Source organism: Monodelphis domestica, chromosome 3 (assembly GCF_027887165.1).
Source record: "Monodelphis domestica isolate mMonDom1 chromosome 3, mMonDom1.pri, whole genome shotgun sequence".
Lineage (NCBI taxonomy): Eukaryota > Metazoa > Chordata > Mammalia > Didelphimorphia > Didelphidae > Monodelphis > Monodelphis domestica.
The window spans coordinates 161,158,984-161,180,732 of record NC_077229.1 but is presented as its reverse complement, the minus strand read 5'-3'; the positions used below and the strand labels follow the sequence as shown (position 1 = coordinate 161,180,732).

At 34.6% G+C, this 21,749-nt stretch overlaps 1 protein-coding gene across 2 annotated transcripts in view; it reads right to left on the bottom strand.

Annotated features, from left to right (window-relative positions):
* Positions 1 to 21,749, bottom strand: part of ANGPT1 (angiopoietin 1) — a 307,136-nt gene that overhangs the window by 36,411 nt on the left and 248,976 nt on the right. For both annotated transcript variants that reach the window (XM_056823190.1, XM_001369530.4), the window contains exon 7: positions 21,505 to 21,671. In XM_056823190.1, the coding sequence (XP_056679168.1) occupies positions 21,505 to 21,671 (167 nt within the window). The remainder of the gene's footprint in view (positions 1 to 21,504; positions 21,672 to 21,749) is intronic.

Sequence of the window (21,749 nt, the reverse complement as noted above, 5' to 3'; positions counted from 1 at the left end):
TGTCCACTTAAATTCCTAGTCTTTATCTCTCAGAGAGAGTTTATGGAGAGACAGAGAGACAGAGAGACAGAGACAGAGACAGAGAGGGTGCTTGTGTTAGAGAGGGTGTGAGTGTTGATAAGAGGATGTTTTCCTCTGGATCCATCTGTAGACCATCAATGTCAGTCTACTACTCTTGGAAATTCTCCCATTATTTCACTAGTATGGGCACTGGTAATTAATTTTCAGGAGTCAAGTGCAGATAAAGAACAACTTTACTCTCTATTGCCTTCTCTTCCTTGACACTTTCATTTACTCCCAGAGTTCCAACTACTGCCTATAGACAGATGACATTCAAAACTATCTCCTTCTAAAATCTGTTCTTGGGCTTAGGACCTGAACTTCCAAACACCCACACAACTCCTGAATGATCCACCAGTATCTCAAATTCAACATTTTGGAATCAAGCTCATTCTATTTTCCCTACCCAGCTCCTCAGGTTTAACTAAGTAACACAGTAAATACATTACTGGTCCTGGAGTCAGAAGGACTCATCTTCCTAAGTACAAATCCAACAGATACTTTATAGTTGTGTGACCCTGTGCAACTTAGCTCTCTGCTTTGGTTCCCTCATCTGTAAAATGAATTAGAGAAGGAAATGAAAAACCACTTCAGTATCTCTGACAATAAAATCCCAAATGGTGTCATGAAGAGTAGGACATGGCCGAAAAATGACTGAACAATCTTTTCCCTTGCTAACTTGTTTATCATTATAAATTTCCTTTTTCATATCTTTTTTATTGAATTTTTATCACTGGCTTATCCATACCTTTATTTCCCATTCCATTCTTTAGACCTCCAGCAAATTCCAACAATCAACCAGTATGATCCCTGAAGAAAGGAGACCTACGAATGATCTTTCAAAGGCACTATGGCATCATTACTTTGGGGCAGATTTACATATTCAATGCGGTGTATATATTATCACATTTCCTTGCCTTTTAAAGTTGTCATATACAAAATATCCCTTTACTTCTTCTTTATCTCAATTAAAGCAATATGTTTGCTCTTATTAGTGGGCTTCCAATGAATGTCAACTTACATTTATTCAGTGGAAAACTCTCAAGGTGGAAAGTAGTAAAGAGAAGGAGGCTGGTGGGGGAATGGCCTAATTTCTCAGCAAAGTGCTCTTTACTTACTGATTTAAAAAAATCCATTGCCTAAGTACTAATCTGTGGCTAGGTATTCAAAACACAAACATATTTTAAGTTAAATCCAAAAGCTAAAATTATTTCTAAAGAAAAAATAATTATCTGGGAAAGAATGTCAGACCAAATTAGTGGGTACTATTACATCCCCATAAGGACCCTTTTAGAAGAGAAAGAGAGGGGTGAAAAGATACAAGACAAATGACTCTCTGCAGAAAACTCTTTACTTCTAATGTAACATAAATTTACTTGCTGAAAATATAGAAGACACCTAACTATCAAAATGACAGACTATTCAAATTTCAATGAAGTCATAACAACATTAGCCCCATAGTGTATGAACAGTGGAGGATTCTATTGTTAGTGACAGCCTTTCTATGTAAGGGTGGACTAGGGAGAGTGCCAACCAACTTGCAAGAATTGATTAGAAAATTATTGAGGTGAGCAATTATGCTTCAAAATGAATAAATGCTACAATTTAGGGCTTGAATTATTGATTTTTTAAAATAATTTCAACTTAAGAAATCAATGGGGAATGCTTAATAATGCACATTGAACTACAAAGTATATTATGTATTAAATTTTCCCCAGTAGAGTTGGTGGTCATTTATTTACTAGCACTTCAATTGGACTTAGTCCTTGGATCAGAAATTCTGGTGAATAAGTTCCTTCTGCCAATGCAGGTCATAAACATCTTTGCAACTTAAGGTCTTAACAGAGGATTAGACTCTGTGTATGTGTGGGGTGGGTGGGTGGGTGGGTGGGTGTGTATGAGTGAGTGAGAGAGAGAGAGAGAGAGAGAGAGAGAGAGAGAGAGAGAGAGACAGAGACAGAGACAGAGAGAGACAGAGAAATGGGGAGAGACAGAGACAGAGACTGGGATAGACAGAGAGAGATGGAGAGAGAGACAGACAGAGAGACAGACAGAGGAAGAGAGAGAGGGAGGGAGGAGAGACAGAGAGACAGAGACAGAGGGAGAGGAGAGAGTCAGAGAGACGGAGAGATCATTTGGGAAGTCTGCTAAAGGCTTTTGACATTTGCTTAAAACATTAAAAAAAATTAGTTATTTAAGGTAATGTCAAATTTTAATTACAGACTTACAAATGTAATGATGTATATTCCTACCCATCCCTGCATCTGTCAAATTCTTAGACTCAACTGAAATTTATCCCAAAGCCTTAGGCACTAAGTTAAGAATCTCTGTTGCTGCGCAGGAATCCAGTGACTTGTCTAGGGTCACACAGTCAGTATGTGTCTTTTGGGGGTCATTGTTTGCCATAACCATCTTTGGTGCATGTCAGTAATCACTGTCAGCCCTCCTGAGTCCACCTACATGCAAGCCTCTGGTCCCCTGTGCTTGAGTTGAACTTGGACTTGGATCTTTCTGGCTCTGAATACTACTCTCTTTCAGCCCCTCTATGCAGCCTCTCTGCACTGTCTACATGGTTTAGGGAATTATTTTTTAATAACAGTCAAGAATTTTCCAGATTAACAATTACCAGAACAAAACTTTTTTGCCTAGGTATCTGACCCAGGGAAAACAAGGGTCAAGTACAAGTACATTACTTTCAGTAATTGAGACAAACCAAATATGATTCAGTACCCCAACAGAGCATGACATTCTGACTGTTTAGCAGAGCAGAAGCTCTGCTCACTGTTCCTAAAACCTTCTGACGGGTATTTAGCTGCCTTCACTCTCTCTAGTCACTTAGTGTCTATATCTAATAGCCAGTTGTATATGGTAATGAAAAAAATGCTCTTTAAATCAGACTGAAATCCACAAAATTATATGTCATTGAAAAGAATACCTTAGAAAAAATGTTCCTCCTCCACACTACATTTTTGCATCGCCTTTTCTAGTCAGTGTAGACATGGCCTAAATGAAAGATGATGTGCTAGGAGATAAAAACCACACATTCACTCCAGAGCAAAGCAGTTGGCGTAACGACAGACAACAGAAAGAAGCTGCCAAAATTGTGCTACACATACGATTGGATGTGACCAAGCAAGCAGCCAAATAGCAGAATCATGGTATTTGACCCTTTCAACATATTCTTCCTAATTAAGAAAAAATATTTATGAGAAACATAGAGCCAGTAACTATGAAAGTTAGCCTTTTATTCTATTGGTTTTATAGCTTTAAAATACATGAGAGGACACAGAAGGTGATTCTATATCTATATTCTTGTTCTCCATCATTGTTTTGTCATATAGAATAAAAATCTAGCTACATCTTTTCTTTCGTGGATGACATCTAAAAGAGACAGTGTAACATTGTCTCTCTCTCTCTCTCTTTATATATATATATATATATATATATATGTATGTATATACAGCCTGAGTCAAGGAGACCCAAGTTCAAGTTTTGATTCTAATATATAGTGGCTTTGTGATACTGAGCAAAATCATTTCACTTGTCTGTGATTAAAGGAACCTTTTTAAAACTACAAAGTATAGAATAGATGCTGGCTTGTACTAATATATACAATGTCCTCATGAGAGTCACTTTACCACTGTAATAAAAGGTCTGGTCAAAATAGAAATATACAAAAAGGACAGGTATAGAGAATGGATCATTTTTTCCAGGAGGAATTTCTCAATATTATTATTTATTATTGATTATATTGATATATGTTGATTATAAATTGAGAGCTTAAAGGAAATTCAAAGATCAGCTAGCTCAAGTCTCTCATTTTAGGATGAGGAAACTGAAGTCACAGAAGGGAAGAGATTTGGAGAAAGGCAAGGTAGTGATTGCCAAAATTTGAACCCAAATCCTCTCTCCCCAAATCCAGTTCTCATTCCATTATTAAATTCATTCTTCTAATCAATTCTGAATGCAATAGAATTCTTTGAAATAATGCAGTATTTATCCTTGGAATGATACTTTTTTCTTTTTCTAAAATAATTAGCCTAGCACTAAAATCCATCCGCCCACCCCCATGATCTCTATCACTACATTAAGGACTGTCACTGCTTATAGATTCACTTCTCTGTGGTACTCAGGGGGGACAAAACTCTCCTTCATTATCCAAGTCAGTGGGAGTTATACGTATGACAAATTATAGTTTGGCCCTTACTCTTTCAAACAGTAGACAGATGCTCAAATATCTGAACTCTAAGGTCTTATGTACTGACAAGACAAGCAGATTTTTGTTTTAGCTCTGAGAACTCCCTCTGCTGCCATATGGAACTAGTTTGTCTTTCTCACAATTATTTAAAGAAAATACAAAGCGACCTCCATGCTTCTCCTTCAGGGTCTGGTAGCAGTGACTGATTCTGATGGGGCTTGGTAACATGGTCACTTAGGAGGTCCCCTTGTTCAGGAACCTCCGTGTGTCTCTCTTGCCAAAGACAGTGTGTCAGGCCTAAATAACAAGTGCAGAACACACAGCACACTTTCCCAAACTACATTTAAATAATACAATTTTGTCCACAAGAAAGCAATGAAAAAATCCACCCTCACTCCTCCCCTGGAAGTTTGGGGGATTATAGGTAAAGAACATTAGTAAATGGACAGACTCAATGTTGGTTTGTTTTGTTGAATTACTTTCTTGACACTTGCCACTTTCTTTTTTCATTATAACGAATGATTCACTGGGAGAAGGGAAGGATCTATTCAGAAATGAAGATGATATAAAAACATGTAAATAATAATTTTAAACTATTATAAATTGAAATTTGAGGTAAAAAAGACAAAACACTTCTCCTGAGTGTACCTGAGGTGGAGGTAGAGGTGTGGGTGTTGTGGATGGAGACATCATTGTTTGTATTATACTAAACTGTATCTTTTTGTTAGATGTTCTCTATTTCTAGGCAGAGGAGCATTGATTAGTTTGATATTCTGGACATTCTTATAAATTGAGTCAAATTTTGAGAAAATATTATTAATCTAGTTACGATATATGTGGTTTTTAGCTAAAGTTTTAAATGAGGTAAATAGAACAACTTTTTGGGGAAATATATCTGTCCAAAACTGTTCAAACTCTCATAATTATCTTTTTAAAATATTTTATTTTGCTTTTACTGAGGTCAAATTGTACAAGGATCATTTCAAACAGAAGTCTTAGTTTCCATGATCTTGTTAACTACATATTTTACCATAGGAGAAAAGAAATTCATGTGCCTAGTTATCTCCATAATTATTCATGAAGCAATTAATTTTTTTCTTGAATAGGGCCAAACAAACCATAACCTTTAAATTACCTAAAACTGTCCTTATATCAGTAGCTACAACCCTTGTGAATTCTACATAGTTAACAATTAGTCAAAAATGATCATTACAATCTAGAGTCTGATGAAGTAAAAAAAAACTATTCTAAAATAATATTTTTCCAGTCCACTATCCAAGAGAAGCAATTATTTAATATTCTCAAAAATCATTTATTGGACATCTGCTTTTCTCTGCATTATTAGTAATAAAAACAAAGGCACATTCTCTCTGCAATGTACTATGATTGATTAAAATTTATATGGCACATTCCTCTGCTTTCAAGGAGCTAAAAATCTTGTTGGAAGGATAAGCTGTTATAGTTTACATTTATATAATGTGGCAATTTTCAATATAAAACATATGAATGTATATGAGATCTATGATTTCATCAGAACCTTGTACAGTAACTCTCTTGCCCAAAGCAGATCAAAGCCTACTTACTCATAGTAAGTCCTACTGAGTAGCCCAAAACATTCAAAAAGTGACTTGGCCAATTTAAATACCTAGTAAGTATCAGGGGAAGATTCAAAACTAGGCTTTAAAAATTCTAATTCGGCATTCTCCTGTAAAAATAAGAGACAGGCTATAAGCTCCCAAAATATGAAATCATAGCTTGGATGGGATCTCAGATCCCAACTAGCCCAATTCTGGCTTGAAGAATTCTCTATAGAATAAACCTGCTGCAAGCTCAGTTAGTTCCTGCTTAAAGTTTTCTAGTGAAGATAAGCTCATTATTTTCCAAAGTTTCCCTTTTTACTAGGAGATAAACCTGATGGCAAGATTTTACGTATATTGAGTCAATAATTAGCAGTATCCAAACTTCAAGTGACGAAATCATGTCTAACGTACCTGAAAGCCAAAACCTTCAATCACCTAGAAGTTGCATATCTTGTGAAAGATGCCTCAATATTTCCTCTTCATCATTAGTAGTTGAAGTTAAAATTTAGAACTGCCAGAGGTATGGACATATTTTTGATGAATCCCCAAATTTTACATATCCACTAGAAAGTCTTAACAAGGCTATTTCCCTAGAAAAATTATGCAAAATTAAAAGGAGTAATCTATAATTATAATGATATAATCATTATCTTTGAGTCATTTTCCATAAAGGAAGAACATAGGTTTTCCTAAAAAATAAAACATAACTTTATCACCCAATAGGATCCATATGTTTGTCAATGTGTAACATAAACTTAGGACTTGATATGGAGAGATGAAATGAAGGCAAGAATATGAATTATATACTCCTTTCTATGCAGAAAGGAGATAATTGAACCCTGTTTAATCCCCCTATTTCTTAACAAAATAACAAGAAATACTCAGAATCACCACTTAACCAAAAAAAGGTAAAATGGCCACGCTCACACAGGTAACATATTGAGTCAGAATTTTCACCCAGGTCTTCTGACTCCAAATCTAGAACTTTTTCATTAAACCATCCTCACAGAAGCATTGATTAATCCAAAGGCTTTTGAAAATCATGATAAAGCTTCTTATGATACCTTTTTGTACTGAAATAGCCTATTAAACTTTAAAATATAGGAAATATATCATTCTGGCTAAATAAAATACCCATAATTTTTTCTTAAAAATAATTTCTCATATTAAAAAACCAAAGTTTTTCCAGATATAAAGATGATTCATTATTAATAGATTTTAACATTATCTAATAATTATGTGAAGAGAAAGTTTTACATTTATAAATTATTGAGCACAAATAATATGATTATATTTTGCAATTAAAATCCTACAGAAATTTTCTGGTTTTGAAATATTTTTATTATCAATTGCCTCACAACCCCCTAAAATATATTGTATTACAATGATAATGGGGCTGGAACGAATGTATAACTGCCAGCAAACAAAGATTTAAAGAATAGCACATTAAGATAAATATTTGAGAGTCTACATGAGACTATCAAGATTTATTATGGGACTTCTGTCAAGAGATACATGCCTTCCATTGGGAAATTCCCACTGGAAATGTTCTAGTCATTTTTGGAATTGCATTTCAAAAGCTATTTCTTCTTTATCAAAGGAAGGGGAATTTGGTTTAAGATACTAAACCTTTAGATTATAATAGGTTTAGCTGAAAGTCCTATGTAGTTGAGTGTTTCCATGACAAATTCCGTGCTTTTCGAATGCCTATATGAGATAATATGACTGAGACTAGTGTGTGTGGGCAGCTCTACATTTCTTTGCAAGGGACTGGTGAGATGATAAAAAAGGAGGGAGAAATGGCCTTTTATTGTATGATGCAATTGATGGTAATATTGCGAAGTGCTTGATGGTATGTGTGAGACAGAACATGTGCCCATTGCATGTATGACATAGATACAGATCTATATGTGAACAATTTAAAGCAATTCAGGGAGAAGACCAAAATAAGAGACTACAAGTGTTAAGTTTTTATAGTCTGCTGGACCAAGAATTAAGGAGATTCTAGTGATCCATATTTAGCTGAGTAAAATTAAAACTGGACAGATAGAGAGAGATCTTTTTTAAACAACAGGGTATCCATAGAAAAAAATTGGATTTATACACATATACATTTAAACCATCCAAGTTCTTTTATTTTTGACAATTATGAAATATACAAAAATAAAAAGTGATCCCCAGTCCTGTGTGACTCCTTTTTGTATTCACAAGTGATGGAGCAAAAAGGCTATGAGATTTAAATTGTTTACCTTTGCCTAGATTCTGGGAAGCAAATTTAAGCCATCAATAAAGAATAATAGCAATTATACTTTTAATGTCTGCAAAGTGTTTTACAAATATAATTTCAACTGATCTTACCCTTGAAAGGGGAAGGGGTTACTGTTTTTATGCTTATTTTACAGACAAAGAAAGTGAGGCAGATGGAGGTTAAGTGACTTGTCAGTGTCACACAGTAATAATATCTGAGATAGGACTTAAACTCAGGCTTTCTTGACTTCTGGTGAGCATTCTGTCCCCTGGGCACTAGATTGTTTTAGCAGCTGTTCTGTGATTATAATCTTAGGGTTGATTAAGGGGCACCAAAAAGTTAAGTGATTTACTTGGGTTTAGAGGTGGACTTTGAACGTAGGCATTCTCATCTACACTATCTCAGTTTCCTCTCATTCTTACAACTATCTTCAAAAATTGATTTAATTTTTGTTACTCTGATTATCTGATTTTCACACAACGACTAATTAAGTGACATATTACTTGAAAAACTTACATTTTCTTTATAATGAAATCAGAAGAGTACTTAACTGTGCAAAACATTATTAAGGGGTGGGTTGGAATAAGGCACTAAAGAACAGAAAATTAAGAGTCAAATAGAAGAGTTAAAATTTTTTGGAGAGAGATTTCCAGTGGATTGTCCCCAAAATGTTGTCAATCCTATTACATTCATTTGTACCAATAACTCAAAAAAGCGGGGTAAATGTCACGTTTATCAAATATCACACAGGAGGAATGTTAGTGGATTGCAAGCTCATTGTGATTCAGCATTTGGCTCATGTTGTCAAAAGGTGCATTAACACAAAGCATAGTATCTAGAATATGTCAGTGATAGGCTCTTCATTCTCTGCTCTGGTACTTAACTCCTCTTTTGGCAAGCTGAATTCTGTTTTCACCCCTGGTTATAGAAAAGATGTTATTTGGGAGATTTCTACATGTCATTACCAGAATCAGTCCTCCACTTCATTTGCAGGTCATTTCCAAATCATGCCACTTCCACTGTCTCCATTGTCCTCATTCCCTTTCCACTAGAATTTGGACCTTGGAATGCCCTCCCCCTAAACAGCTAGATTCAAATAGAAGAGCTCTGTTTTCATCTTGCGCAGAATCAGCCCACCATGCCACTTTTCAGCCATTTTTGATCTATGTTGTTATACATATACTCTGCCCTCTAGCTCCCTTTAGGGATTGTCTTTTTCCAATAAAATGTAAGCTCCGTAAGGAAAGGGGCATTCTTGATTACTTATATTCATATCCCCAGTGTTTAGCAGTGTACCCAGCACATAGAAAATGTTTAATAAGCCTATTCTTATCCATTCAATGTGAAGTAGTAGAAAGATATTTGTTTGAAATTAGAGAACTTGTGTTCTAATCCTTATTTTGTCATTGACCAACTATAGATGTCTTCATCTATAAAAATGAAAGGTTGGAATTAGATTGGCAATTCTCAAAATATGGTTTGAGGAATTCATGACCCTTTCATTTTGCATCATTTGCATATTAAAATACCCCTTCCTTTTTCAACTTATATATGTATCAGAGGCTAGTTTGTCTTCATTATACTTAAATCCAAGGAACATCATTTCAACATATTGAATACAAAAGAAGATCTAGGAATAGAGCAATCGTTTATTAAGCCAGACATTAAAGAAATACATAAAAATGTGTAAAATAATTCCATTCTCTTCATTAAGTTCTTTTTGAAAATATGTTTATTTTTCATAACATGTATTATTTATATTAACATGTTTGTTATCCTAAATTAATATTTTTAAAATATTGGTTTATTAATTCTCATTTCTAATATGACAAATAGTGATAGATATAGCACATAAATAGACCCTCTTTTGGGGGCTTAATAATTTTTTTAATGGAAAGGAGTAGTAAGGACAAAATTTTTGTGAAGCCCTGTACTAGATAACCTTTAAATGTCCTGCAGCTCTAATTCTATGATCCTATTTGTTTTGTGAAATACTAATACTTTAATTGTCTATATTACTCACATGATTTGATATGGTTGAAACTATATCTGTAAGAGTCAATAAAACTGCCTCTACATGCAATATATATTGAGAGTATTGCTGAGGAATACCTCTGTATGAATAATGAAAGAAAAGCAATGCATGTAGACGATATTGCCATTTCAAATTATATCACACTTTTAAAAAAAGTAATTTGAAGCAGTAGTTTTTGTTACAAACATTTCTCACAACATAGTACACTTCCCTATATTCATGTTTTGACATTTTCAAATCCTTTTAATATCTCTCTCTGTTGACTTGCAAAACCAAATATGTTGATGAATTAAACAAAAAAAATAAGTTTATCCACAAGCAGGTTTTCTCAAGCTCTCTTGACACTGGGAATATTGTTGCAAATGACCCAAGTTTCAAAACTCCTGTGAAATATAGGCTCCAATGTTTCTCAACTTGACATGAAATTTGTACAGTACACACAAACTAGTTATAAATTCTTCCTCCAAAGAAAACAGATATTCCCCATACTGTTATCTCTGAGTGCTACACTTAGTTACAGATCTTGCACTGAGAGAGTATACTATATTCTGCACAAAAAACATTTTAATGATATCTATGTCAATAATATGGTTGTTCCAAAGGTCTCAGATATAGACACTACAGTGACACATTGTTTCTAGTTCAAAATAAAATAAACACTCTTTGCAGAATTCCTTTGGTTTTCTAAGAATATACAGGGAAAATAATAAGTGCCAAAATGAATGATGTGTCACTAAGACCCCTTTAAAAAATACCAACAACCTCTTAAACATATTTCAACTCCCTTGGCGTCATCTGTGGCTGATAAAAAGTCAACTTTGAATGAATGGTTCACTGATATTCACTCATTTATGGTCCAGTCTCTCAACCAATGCTGAAACAACTAAGCCAACTAGTCATCTTAATTCCTTTATAGGTTACTCTACCAAAAATGAAGGTCAGAACCTTTAAAAATTATGAGTGAGAACAGTAACTTCTTCACAGAGAATAGTCTCACAATATGTGTTTTCTTTTCTTTTTTCCCTAATTCAGAATCAGGCATGATATTGTTACATACAAATCTTTGAAAGGAGAAAGGACACATGGTGATGGTAAGCATGCCATTAAAAAATATTGTGACACATTATCTAAGGAATTAAACAATTCCTCCTTCCATAATAACAATTGTAATAACACCATAGAATGTTTATACTTGCTAGTGATGTCTAAACACTTAAAGCTTTTGAGCATCTGAAAGTAGAGTGGGAAATAATTTTCTTTTATAATTTGAGAGATTTATATCATTTATATCATATAGCAATGTAGTGAGAGATTAGCCTAGTTGCCTTAAATGTAATTAGACAGGTTCCAAGACATTCTCTCTTAAAATTAACATGTATTACTTTGCTTATATTTTACATTTATTTCTTTGTGTACATCCCCCAGTAAAATGTTATAATGTCTTTGAGGGTGAGTATTGGTTCATTTGTTTTGGTTCTGTAACTATAGCATGAAAATTTTGATATGGATGGATAAAAGGTTATAGACATTGATTTTAATACTTTCATATAAAAAACTAAAATGTATCAGTTATCATAATAGCAAAGCCAAAGAAACCTTAAAAATACTTAGTAACTTCTTGATTTGCTTGTCAAGCAAAAAGTTATTACAGCCAAAAGTAATGAATATTTAAAATATAAACTCATTTTCAAATTTTTTCAGAGAAGACAGATTATGAGCTTCATCACTTCAAAAAAAAAAGAGAAATGTGATTATTTTCAAGAAGTCTTTTCCAACATGACTTAATGCCAGTGTCTTCCCCATGCTGAATATTGTCTGTCTTTTTATCTCTCTCTCTCTCTCTCTCTCTCTCTCTCTCTCTCTCTCTCTCTCTCTCTCTCTCTAAACTATGAATATGTTAAGGGCATCTTTAATGAGGTCAGGAAAGGCAGGATTTCACAAAGAAGATTTAAGTAGACTAAGATCTAAGTAAACCAAATAGACCAATGGTTTCTTCATTATGATACTGTCAATATATTTCATGAAAATAATTGATTGTACATGTAATTAATTTATAGAATTGCCTTAAAAAATATAAAGAATGCAAAGTCTTATTATCCTGGCTATTAACAAAAAGCTTTTCACTTACTAGAACAAAATGGTTTCTAGAACTTACTAGAACAAAATGGTTCCTCAAGGGCTTTATTCCAACAAGATATCTCCTAGACACATATAATCTTTTTGCAAGACTTCCTGAAAGATATTAAAATACAATAGCTTTATTCAAGAACCCTCTGATGGTCAATATCTAGTGATATAAAACAGGGAAACATAAACTTAACCTTTACTATGCATTGGTTCCAAGGCAGAAAAGCAATAAGGGCTAGGCAATTGGGGTTCAGTGACTTGCCCAGGGTCACAGAGCTAGGAAGTGCCTGAGATCAGATTTAAGTCTAGGACCTCCCATTTCCAGGCCTTGCACTCTATCCACTGAGCAACCTAACTGCCCCTTCCATATACTTTTGCTGGTAGATGACACTATGCAGAAGTAGAGTACCTTTGGGCCATAATGAGTTAGTCAGCTATCATTAATTAAGCACCTATGATTACCAATTATTGCACCAAATGCTAGGAATAGAAATTAAGGTAAAAAAAAGCAGTTTGTATTAGAGGGTTGATTTGGGTATAATGGAGAAAGACTAGAGGATCCCAGAAAATAGGAGGGTGAGATGAATTTCCCCTCCATTCTTCATCACATATGTCTCTCCACTAACCCTGCCTTTACTCCCCTCTAATAACTGATTAATGGGTGAACCTCTTCCCTTGGGGAAAGAGAGAGAAATCTGCTCTCTCTCCCTTCAATATGGCAAAGAAGTCAATTTAAGATAACTGACACTTTATTCTAACAAAAGGTGGTTAGGGGAAAGATAAACAAGATGTCTGAAGATTGGAATTTATAGGAAAGAGGGTAAGGAAAGTCCTTGTCTGTCAAAAATATCTTTCTCCTTCCCCCCAAAGTTGAGAGATCCAGGCTTATCAGCCTGGTCTCTAAGAGGCTCAGGGTCTGGTGAGCCCTGGTCTATCACAGCAGAGCCAGTGTCCAGACCCAGGATGTCACAGGAGCTGTGTGAGATCTTCTGATGCTGTTCTTCCTCTTCTCAGGTTTTGCCACAACTCTTGGTGTCTTTGGGGGGAAATGGTGATTAGGATCAATGAGGGATTTTGTATGGCTCAGGAGATAAATCTCTGATCAGCCTGTCACCCTTGGCTTTCTCAAGCAAGAGAGAGATTCAGCTTGTCTCCTCCTGGAATCTCTTTTTCCCTCAAGATTCCAAACCTCCTTCAGCATCCCCCTCTGTGGATGCAAACCTTGGCATGTCCTTCAGCCTCTGTCCCCCAAAGTCTCTGGATCATTCCTCTATCAAAGCTTCCTATTCTCTGGGGGCAGCTGGGTACCTCAATGGATTGAGAACCAGGCCTAGAGATGGGAAGTTGTAGGTTCAAATCTGGCCTTAGCCACTTCCTAGCTGTGTGACCCTGGGCAAGTCACTTGACCCTCATTGTCTAGCCCTTACCACTCTTCTGCCTTGGAGCCAATACATAGTATTGACTCCAAGACGGAAGGTAAGGGTTTAAAAAACAACAACTTCGAATTCTCAAGAAGCTCATCTTCTAATGGGCACAGCATATAAATAATTTAATGTACTAACAAAGTACAGGATAAATTGGACACAAGCAACATAGAGAAGGCACTGACATTAAGGGAGAATTGTAAGCAGGCTTTTTTTCCTAGAAGGTGGAATTTTACTTAAGGCTTTAAGGAAACTAAAAAATAGAAATGAGGATATAAAGAATTCTAATGGTGATGGGAGGAATAGCTAGAGTTGGGAGATGAGTCTTATGTGTAGAACAGCAAGGATGCCAAAGTCATTAGATCTCAGAGTATTTGGGGTTTGGAAGATTTTAATAAGACTAAAATTAAAAGGGGAGAGATAGCACAGGGTATTAAGGGATCTGAAGGATGGAGGAATATATTTTGATTCTGCATGTAACAGTGAGCCAATAGAGTTTATTGAATAACAAAGTAACATGGCAAGACCTGAGCTTTAGGAAAATTAATTTGACAGTTCAATAGGGATGGGCTGGAATGGGGAGAGACTTTTAGGCAGAACCAAAAACCAGGAGGCTATCAGAATAATGAGAAAATGAGGGCACCACAGTGGTGGCAGTGTGAGAGGATAAAATGGGGCACATGTAAGAGATGAAATAAAGGTAAAATCAACAGGCATCAACAACATCTTGGATATTGGGGGAGAAAGGCAGAAGAGAGTAAGGAGTTGAACATGACACCTAGGGGTTGAGAATCTGGGTGATTGTGTTGCCCATGATACCATGAAGAGTTATGGATAACCTACATGGATAATCTATATCTATCTATATCTATCTATCTATCTATCTATCTACATATATATAGATATATATTGTCTATCTGACTATCTAGTCATCTATCTAGTCATCTTTCCATCGCATCTTTCACATCGCATAACCTGCTCTGTCTGGTTTTGACACAACTATCATGCCTCACCCAGGATAAGCACACACCTGAATTCACATCATTATAGGAGACTCTTTCAGCTTTGATACTCAACACCTTCTCAACACTTTAGTTACATCTTATTCCCCTCTCGTTGCAGGTTGAAAGGTAGAGCAATAAAATCCCTCTAAAACCACTTTTAAAAAGACCTTTGAATTGGATAGTTAAATTTTCCTATCAGCTGTTCTTCTTGGTTTTGGCTCCATGAACATCATGACCTTGTACTAGATATTCTCTGGTCTTCAGATAATAGCCTCTTTCAACTTTTTTCCTTCATTGGATTGTAAACAACTCGAGTGCAGAGACTTTCTTTTTCTCATTTGTAGCCTCAGTACTGAGCATAGTGTTTGATACATAGTAGAAGCTCAATAAATGCGTTTATTATGTATTATAAACCATTGAATATCCATTGATCTAGCTATCAACCTATCTTCATAGAAATGGACAACTGGGGTCTTTCTCCTAAAACTAGCCATGAGGACTATGTTGACATCCTTTGGCTTCTCTTTTTTGGAGATGCTGAGAAGAGCCAGGTTTTGTTTGTTTGTTTTTAATGTAGCAAAGCAGCTAATGGGATCTGGGCTTTCAATTTTTGAGGGGTAGTTTGTTGCACTAAAAAATACCACTTTTCACTAGTTTTAGGAAACTGAGCCCTATAAATGGTCACTTATTCAGCAAATTCCTGTAGCATTTAAGTAAAATGGGACAGATGCCCATGTTGTCCAGCAGGAAAAAAAAATAGAGTCTCTGAAATCCATGTTCAGTTAAAAGCTAACAGGTTGCTAAATAAAGGCCACCTGGCTTTTTCATTTCTGCTCCTGAAGAAAATTACTCATTTCTAGAACTATTTGTATTGATTTCTATAGATATGTTTGAAAATACTTAGAAATTCTATGGATATATATAAAATACCATTTCTGTTGTATGTTTTTTTAAAAAAAAGTATTGATTGCTTTAACTAATATTTTTATCTTCTCGTTTTTCTTTAAAAACTATTTGTAACTAAGAATGATTTTCTGAGAAGAGGTTGAAGAATAAAAGGGAAAACTGTGGTAATGAAAAACATCAATAAAATTGATTTTAAAAGTATTTTTTTTTAAAGTAAAGCATGTTTTAACCTCTATAGCTCTCTATTCTTCTGGAAGCTTACTAAAGAATGTCTGCTCAGTACTACTTCCACAATTTTTTTTTGGTTCCTGGAAATCTTATTCTACTCAAGTGGTTTAAAACTTACTTTTTGCTAATGAAAACAATTTTAAGCCTGTTGCAGGAATTAACAACAACTGGATCAAAATTCAAGTAAGTAAAAACAATCTTCCCTAAACTGGAAGAATTAGTTGACAATAGCCCAAACTCCTTGCAGTCTTAGGGCAACTTAGATTAGAGAATCTCAGGAGAATAGAAATAGCTATGAAAATCCTCAGGAACATAATTTTTTTTTCATCGTGATCAAGCCAGAAGTGTAGGAAAATATGCTTTTCCTTACATCATTTCAACACATTTCCTACTGGTTCCAGTCAAAATCACGAGGTCCAGACAATCAGAAAAATGAAAAGTACAATGAAAGATATGAAATAAACTTCATCAAACATATAAAAAGGCATATCTAATTTTTAGTTGGAGGGTGAGGGGATGGGAATTCTAATCAACAAATACTGGTTTGCACAATCCTGAATATTAACATACACATTATCATTTCAAATAATAACAAAATCATCGAATGTTCAAAGTAGAAGGAATCTCAACTCATCTAGACCAATGCCTCCCTATTTCAGATGAGGAACCTGAGAACAAAAAAGGTTAATTCATTTGCTCAAGGCTGCAAAGCAAATTAATTGTAAAATCAATACTAGTTATCAGGTCTTTTGATTGCTAATAGAGGTCATTGCAATCTCCACTACAACATTTTGTAATATTCATCATGTGTATGCAAATGACCAAACCCAAATGATTTCTGAACTTCTCCAGATCCTGAACTTGTGTTTCATAAATTCTGTTTCTATTTTCTAGAGTGGAACTTTTCTAATAAATGTTGTAAAGGAGCCATGGTTTCACTTGGCATCATCATTCATTCACCAATTTCAAGAATAATTGGGTTAAAGAGTTTCAATCAAAACATTTGTCCCTTGTAAACTACTCTTATCACCATCCTCAAAAGTCACTTGAGTTTGAGATCTTCCAAGTTTGTATGAATCTATAGGTTATAGCAAAGTCACTTCAATGACCCAACTAATATGGACATTTCAAATGGGTGCCAGGCTGATGTTTATAGATAAAGAAATCATTTATGGTTTAGAACTCAAAATAGTCATATAAATCATCTGATCTAACTTTCTCATTTTAAAAGTAAGGAAAATGGTCTTCAGTGAGATTGAATGTCTTGCCTAAAGTCACATAGTAAATATTATTGGTGCTTGGTCATTTTTCAGTTTCATATGACTCTGGGACCCTATTTGGAGTTTTCTTGGCAAAGATACAGGAATGGTTTGCCATTTTCTCCTCCAGTTCATTTTATAGATGAGGAAACTGAAGCAAACAGGGTTAAGTGACATGCTCAGGGGCACATAGCTAGTGTCTGAGGCCATATTTGGACTTTGATCTTCTTGACTTCAGGTCTAGTATTTTATTTACTATACCATCAACTTCCATAGAGTAAGTAACAGGGTTCAAATTTGAATGCAAATTGGTTGACTTCATTCAAGGGTATGCTGATAAATATTTAAGACTGTGCTTTCTGGAAAAAAAAGTAATCATGATATATTTTTTAGGTTTAATCTATATTACTACAGTTTCCTTCCCCCATCACTTTCTTATTCAAGTCAGTGTATAAAAACTTAAATCAAGTCTTGATTTATAGCATTTGTTGATTTTTAAGTATGAATACTCACACTGAAAATTTATCAATCAGCTTGACCTAGCTCCAACACACTCATGACTCTTCATTATCCTTGATGTGAACCTATGTATTTTTTAACTGCCTATTAAGAAATATTCAGGAAAACATGTAAAACCACCAATTAGATTTAATCCAAATTAAATGGTGGTTATAGATAGGGAAGCTAGGTGGTACAGCAGATCTACAGGAGTGTGCCCAAAATGAAAAAGGTACAACTTCCCAAGTTCAAATTTGGCTTCCAATATTTCCTAGTTTATAACCCTGGACAAGTCACTCAACTCTGTTTGCCTTAGTTTCCTTAGAATCTGTAGAATGAGCTAGAGAAGGAAATGGCAAACCACTCCAATATCCTTCCAAGAAGATCCCAAATGGAGTCATGAAGTGTTGGACATAAGTGAAAAAAATGACTGAACACAACCCAATGACTAAATGGTAGAGATGAAATCAGCTCTTGGTAAAAGGTATATTAAGATTTTAGAACATTCATTACTTTAATATAAAAAGAAGGCAATGAGATAAATGTCAATAATAAGTGTGTAACAAATAATATATCAATGTAATTTCATTTAATTACATTCATTAAAGCAAAAGCAAAATCAGAACCATGTCAAAGCCTGAGAGGGATAGCAATGGAGGAAGTCAAGGTTCAGGCTGGAATAGTTGGGTAAGGAGTAGCTAACAAGGTCATTGGGCTAGACAAAGAGTTCCACTGAGTTGCCACCTTGGGTGCTCTGCAAGCCTAGGTATTCATCTATGTTCAGAGGTGTGTAGCCCTGTACTGTAACTGCCCAAGTATTACTTTCTGCTCTTTCTCATTTACTGACATCAGTGGGAATTATTGGCTCTAAGTAACTGAGAGATACGTAGAAATAGGGATCAACCAGATAGGTAAGAACACAGCATATATTTATAGATTCAGTTATTGGGGGAGGTGTTACCTATTTCCTGTCTTAGACCAGAGAGAAATGAAATTTAATCTATAATAAATCATGTGGTTGCTTAATATGTCATGCATTTATTTCAGAGTGGTTTGTTAAAAGAAAAGCCTCCATATCTTTTAAGAATGTTTACATTTTTTAAAAAATAAGTAAAATCTAATTAACAAAAATTGAACATTTAGTGAATTGTATAGAATCATATAAAATAGCTAACTTTCAATTCAGAATAGCCAGTTCATTAAAAAAAAACAGATTCATATGTTGTCAAAGAACTAAAGAATATCTTATACTGGAGAAGGGGGAATATTCATTTTATAAAAAAAAAAAGGTATGTGAGCACACAAAAGCTCATCTTTGATGTGAATTAGTATGATTTTTTTCAGATTTTGAGGAAATACTTGAAAAAATAAAATTATCTGAGTTTTGTGGGGCTTTAAGTTAAAAGTTTTCATTCAAAACATTGACCCAGTTTCATGTTGTTCTCACCATATTTTAAAATATGTAGCTTTTGATTTTGATCTTATAAAGTTATCTGTGAAATTGGTCTTAGGAAATTTATTGAAGCTTAACTGAATTTATCCTTCCTTCCTTCCTTCCTTCCTTCCTTCCTTCCTTCCTTCCTTCCTTCCTTCCTTCCTTCCTTCCTTCCTTCCTTCCTTCCTTCCTTCTTCCCTCCCTCCCTCCCTACCTCTCTCTCTCTCTCTCTCTCTCTCTCTCTCTCTCTCTCTCTCTCTCTCTCTCTCTCTCTCTCTCTCTTTCTTTCTTTCTTTCTTTCTTTCTTTCCACTAGAACATAACAAAAAGCTTCAGAACTTCCCCACACCCCATGAGATCATCTGCTCCTTGGATCCATCTCTTCTTCCCAGCTCTAATCTTCTGTTGTGATGACATCATCACTCGTTGTTATGAAAATGATAATTCCCCCCCCCCCAGGGCCCACTCCCATAAGTAATGCATTAAAACAAAATGGGAATTGTGCCTATGGAAAAAGATGTATTGATAGCCCCCAAAGAGCAGTACAGCTTCAAAAGGCAATTAAGCATCAGAAACAAATGAACCATGAAGTTATGTCTACATTGGCTAAAAAAAAAAAAACCAAAAAACTATTATAAGATTTTGATTGTACTTCACAAGCTGTTATTTTGCTTCCCTTGAATCGGTGAGTAAACCCTTTGTAGAATGTGAAAACTATATTCCCATAATGACTGGGCTCTGCAACTTTATTACTAAAGGCGAATATTGAAATGGACTTTAGTGGACATCCAATCCAACTCCTTAACTGAGATCCTGAAAGCTGAGGTAATATGGCTAAGGGAAGGAATCAACCAGTCTGTTATTAACAGAGCCAGATCTAGACCTGGACTCCCCAGACTCCTAGCTCCCTGTTATTTCCATCACATCATGCTGACTCCTTAGCCTTGAGATTCATTATGTTTTTGGAATGGAAAGGATAATATTGGAAGCAGGAACCTCATTGTCAGGAACAGTTTGCAATCTATTTAATTAAGAAGAAAGCTCTATCTCTAAATTACTAATTAATACTCTATGGAATATATTGTTCAAGGCAGTGCTTGATAAAAATAATAGAAAACAAAAATATGTGCTTGTATACACTATTTTGGAAGAGTCTTCTGTAAATTCAAAGGATCAATCATTCAATGAACTTTTATCAAGCACCTACTATGTGCTAGACACTGTGCTAAGTTCTAGGGATACAAAGAAAAGAAAGAAATAATCCTTTTTCTCAAGGAGCTTATAATCAAATAAATCATAGGTTTAGAGTTGGAAGGGATGTCAGAGGTCATCTGGTCTCTTCTTCTCATTTTACAGATAAAGAAATGGAGGACTAGAGAGGTTAATCGATTAACCCAAGGTTACCTGGGTAGCAAATGACATAGGAGAGATTCAAACCCAGTCCTTTGATGCCAAACCCAGAATTCTTTTAACTGAACAATTTTATGACAATATATTAGTCTATGTTTCAAAATTAACTTTTTTTGAAATTATGTGCTTTACAAAGTAAAGAGGAATAATAGAAAGCACACTGGGCCTGAACTTGGGAGGATCTGAGGCTTACTAGATGTGTGACCATAGGAAAGTCAATTACTCTGTGTCTTCTTCAGTTTCTGCTTCTCTAAAGTAGGGATAATAATTCTACCTCCCTCATAGAGTTGTTGTGAGATTAGAATGAATTAATTTTTGTCAAGTACTATGCAAACCTTGAAGCACTATATATGAGTTATTATTATCATTTAGATATTTCACTTCTACTGGTTTGGTATAATTTTTATATTTTCATATGCTATGAAATTTTCTTAAACTATATGGAAGCTTCCATTTTAACAAAACAAATCTCTAATGTCTATTCTCATTTTCCATGCTACAGAAGAGCAACTCATAGAATAAAGAAGAAAGGAATAGCATCAAAAAGATAAACACAGCTTTTGTGTTAAAAAATAAAGTATTTTTTTCCATGATCACTGGGTATTAACGATAGCTTTGCTCATCATTTTTCTAAGCATGGACTAATCTGATACTTTGAATAATATATTTGTTATATTCATAATCTGATCTAGAACTCATCTTGTCATAGTGAATATCATTTTTATAAGATTAGAGGTGTTTCTATAGGAATTTCTACTTATCTTTATGGTTTCCATCACTTCATAATTCCTGATATTCATTTGAGGGAATATTTTCAGTATTTCTTTTTATTCATTAATTTTCAGTTTTCACAAAATAATCCTCAAAAACACATTAGGCAAGCAAATCATACATAATATTTTGTTAGCTACTGTAAGAAATATAGAAAAATCAAAGATATCCTCCTTTTCTTAAGGAGAATTAAAATCTATTTAGGAGGCCAAGATATAGCTAAAATTTGTATAACACTTTTTGAACTTCAGCATAAAATTTTCAAGTTCAATAAGAATTTGTGATCAGCTCAATAAAAGTAAGTTAACAGATGAGTACTTACCTATAATTTTGCTTTTCATTTCCTATGTGAAATCTGTCGTATAGGGAATATGCTCGGTTTCCTTCCCAGTCCATTAACTCAATTCTTAAAGAATATTGCCTCTGACTGGTAATTGCGAAGATAAACTCATTTCCTAGCCAGTATTCACCAGATGGATTACCAAAACCCTGGAAAAAATGGTTGTATTAAAGTGAGCCTCATCCAATTCAACTTTTATAGACTTTTCCTATAATTGAAGTTCATAT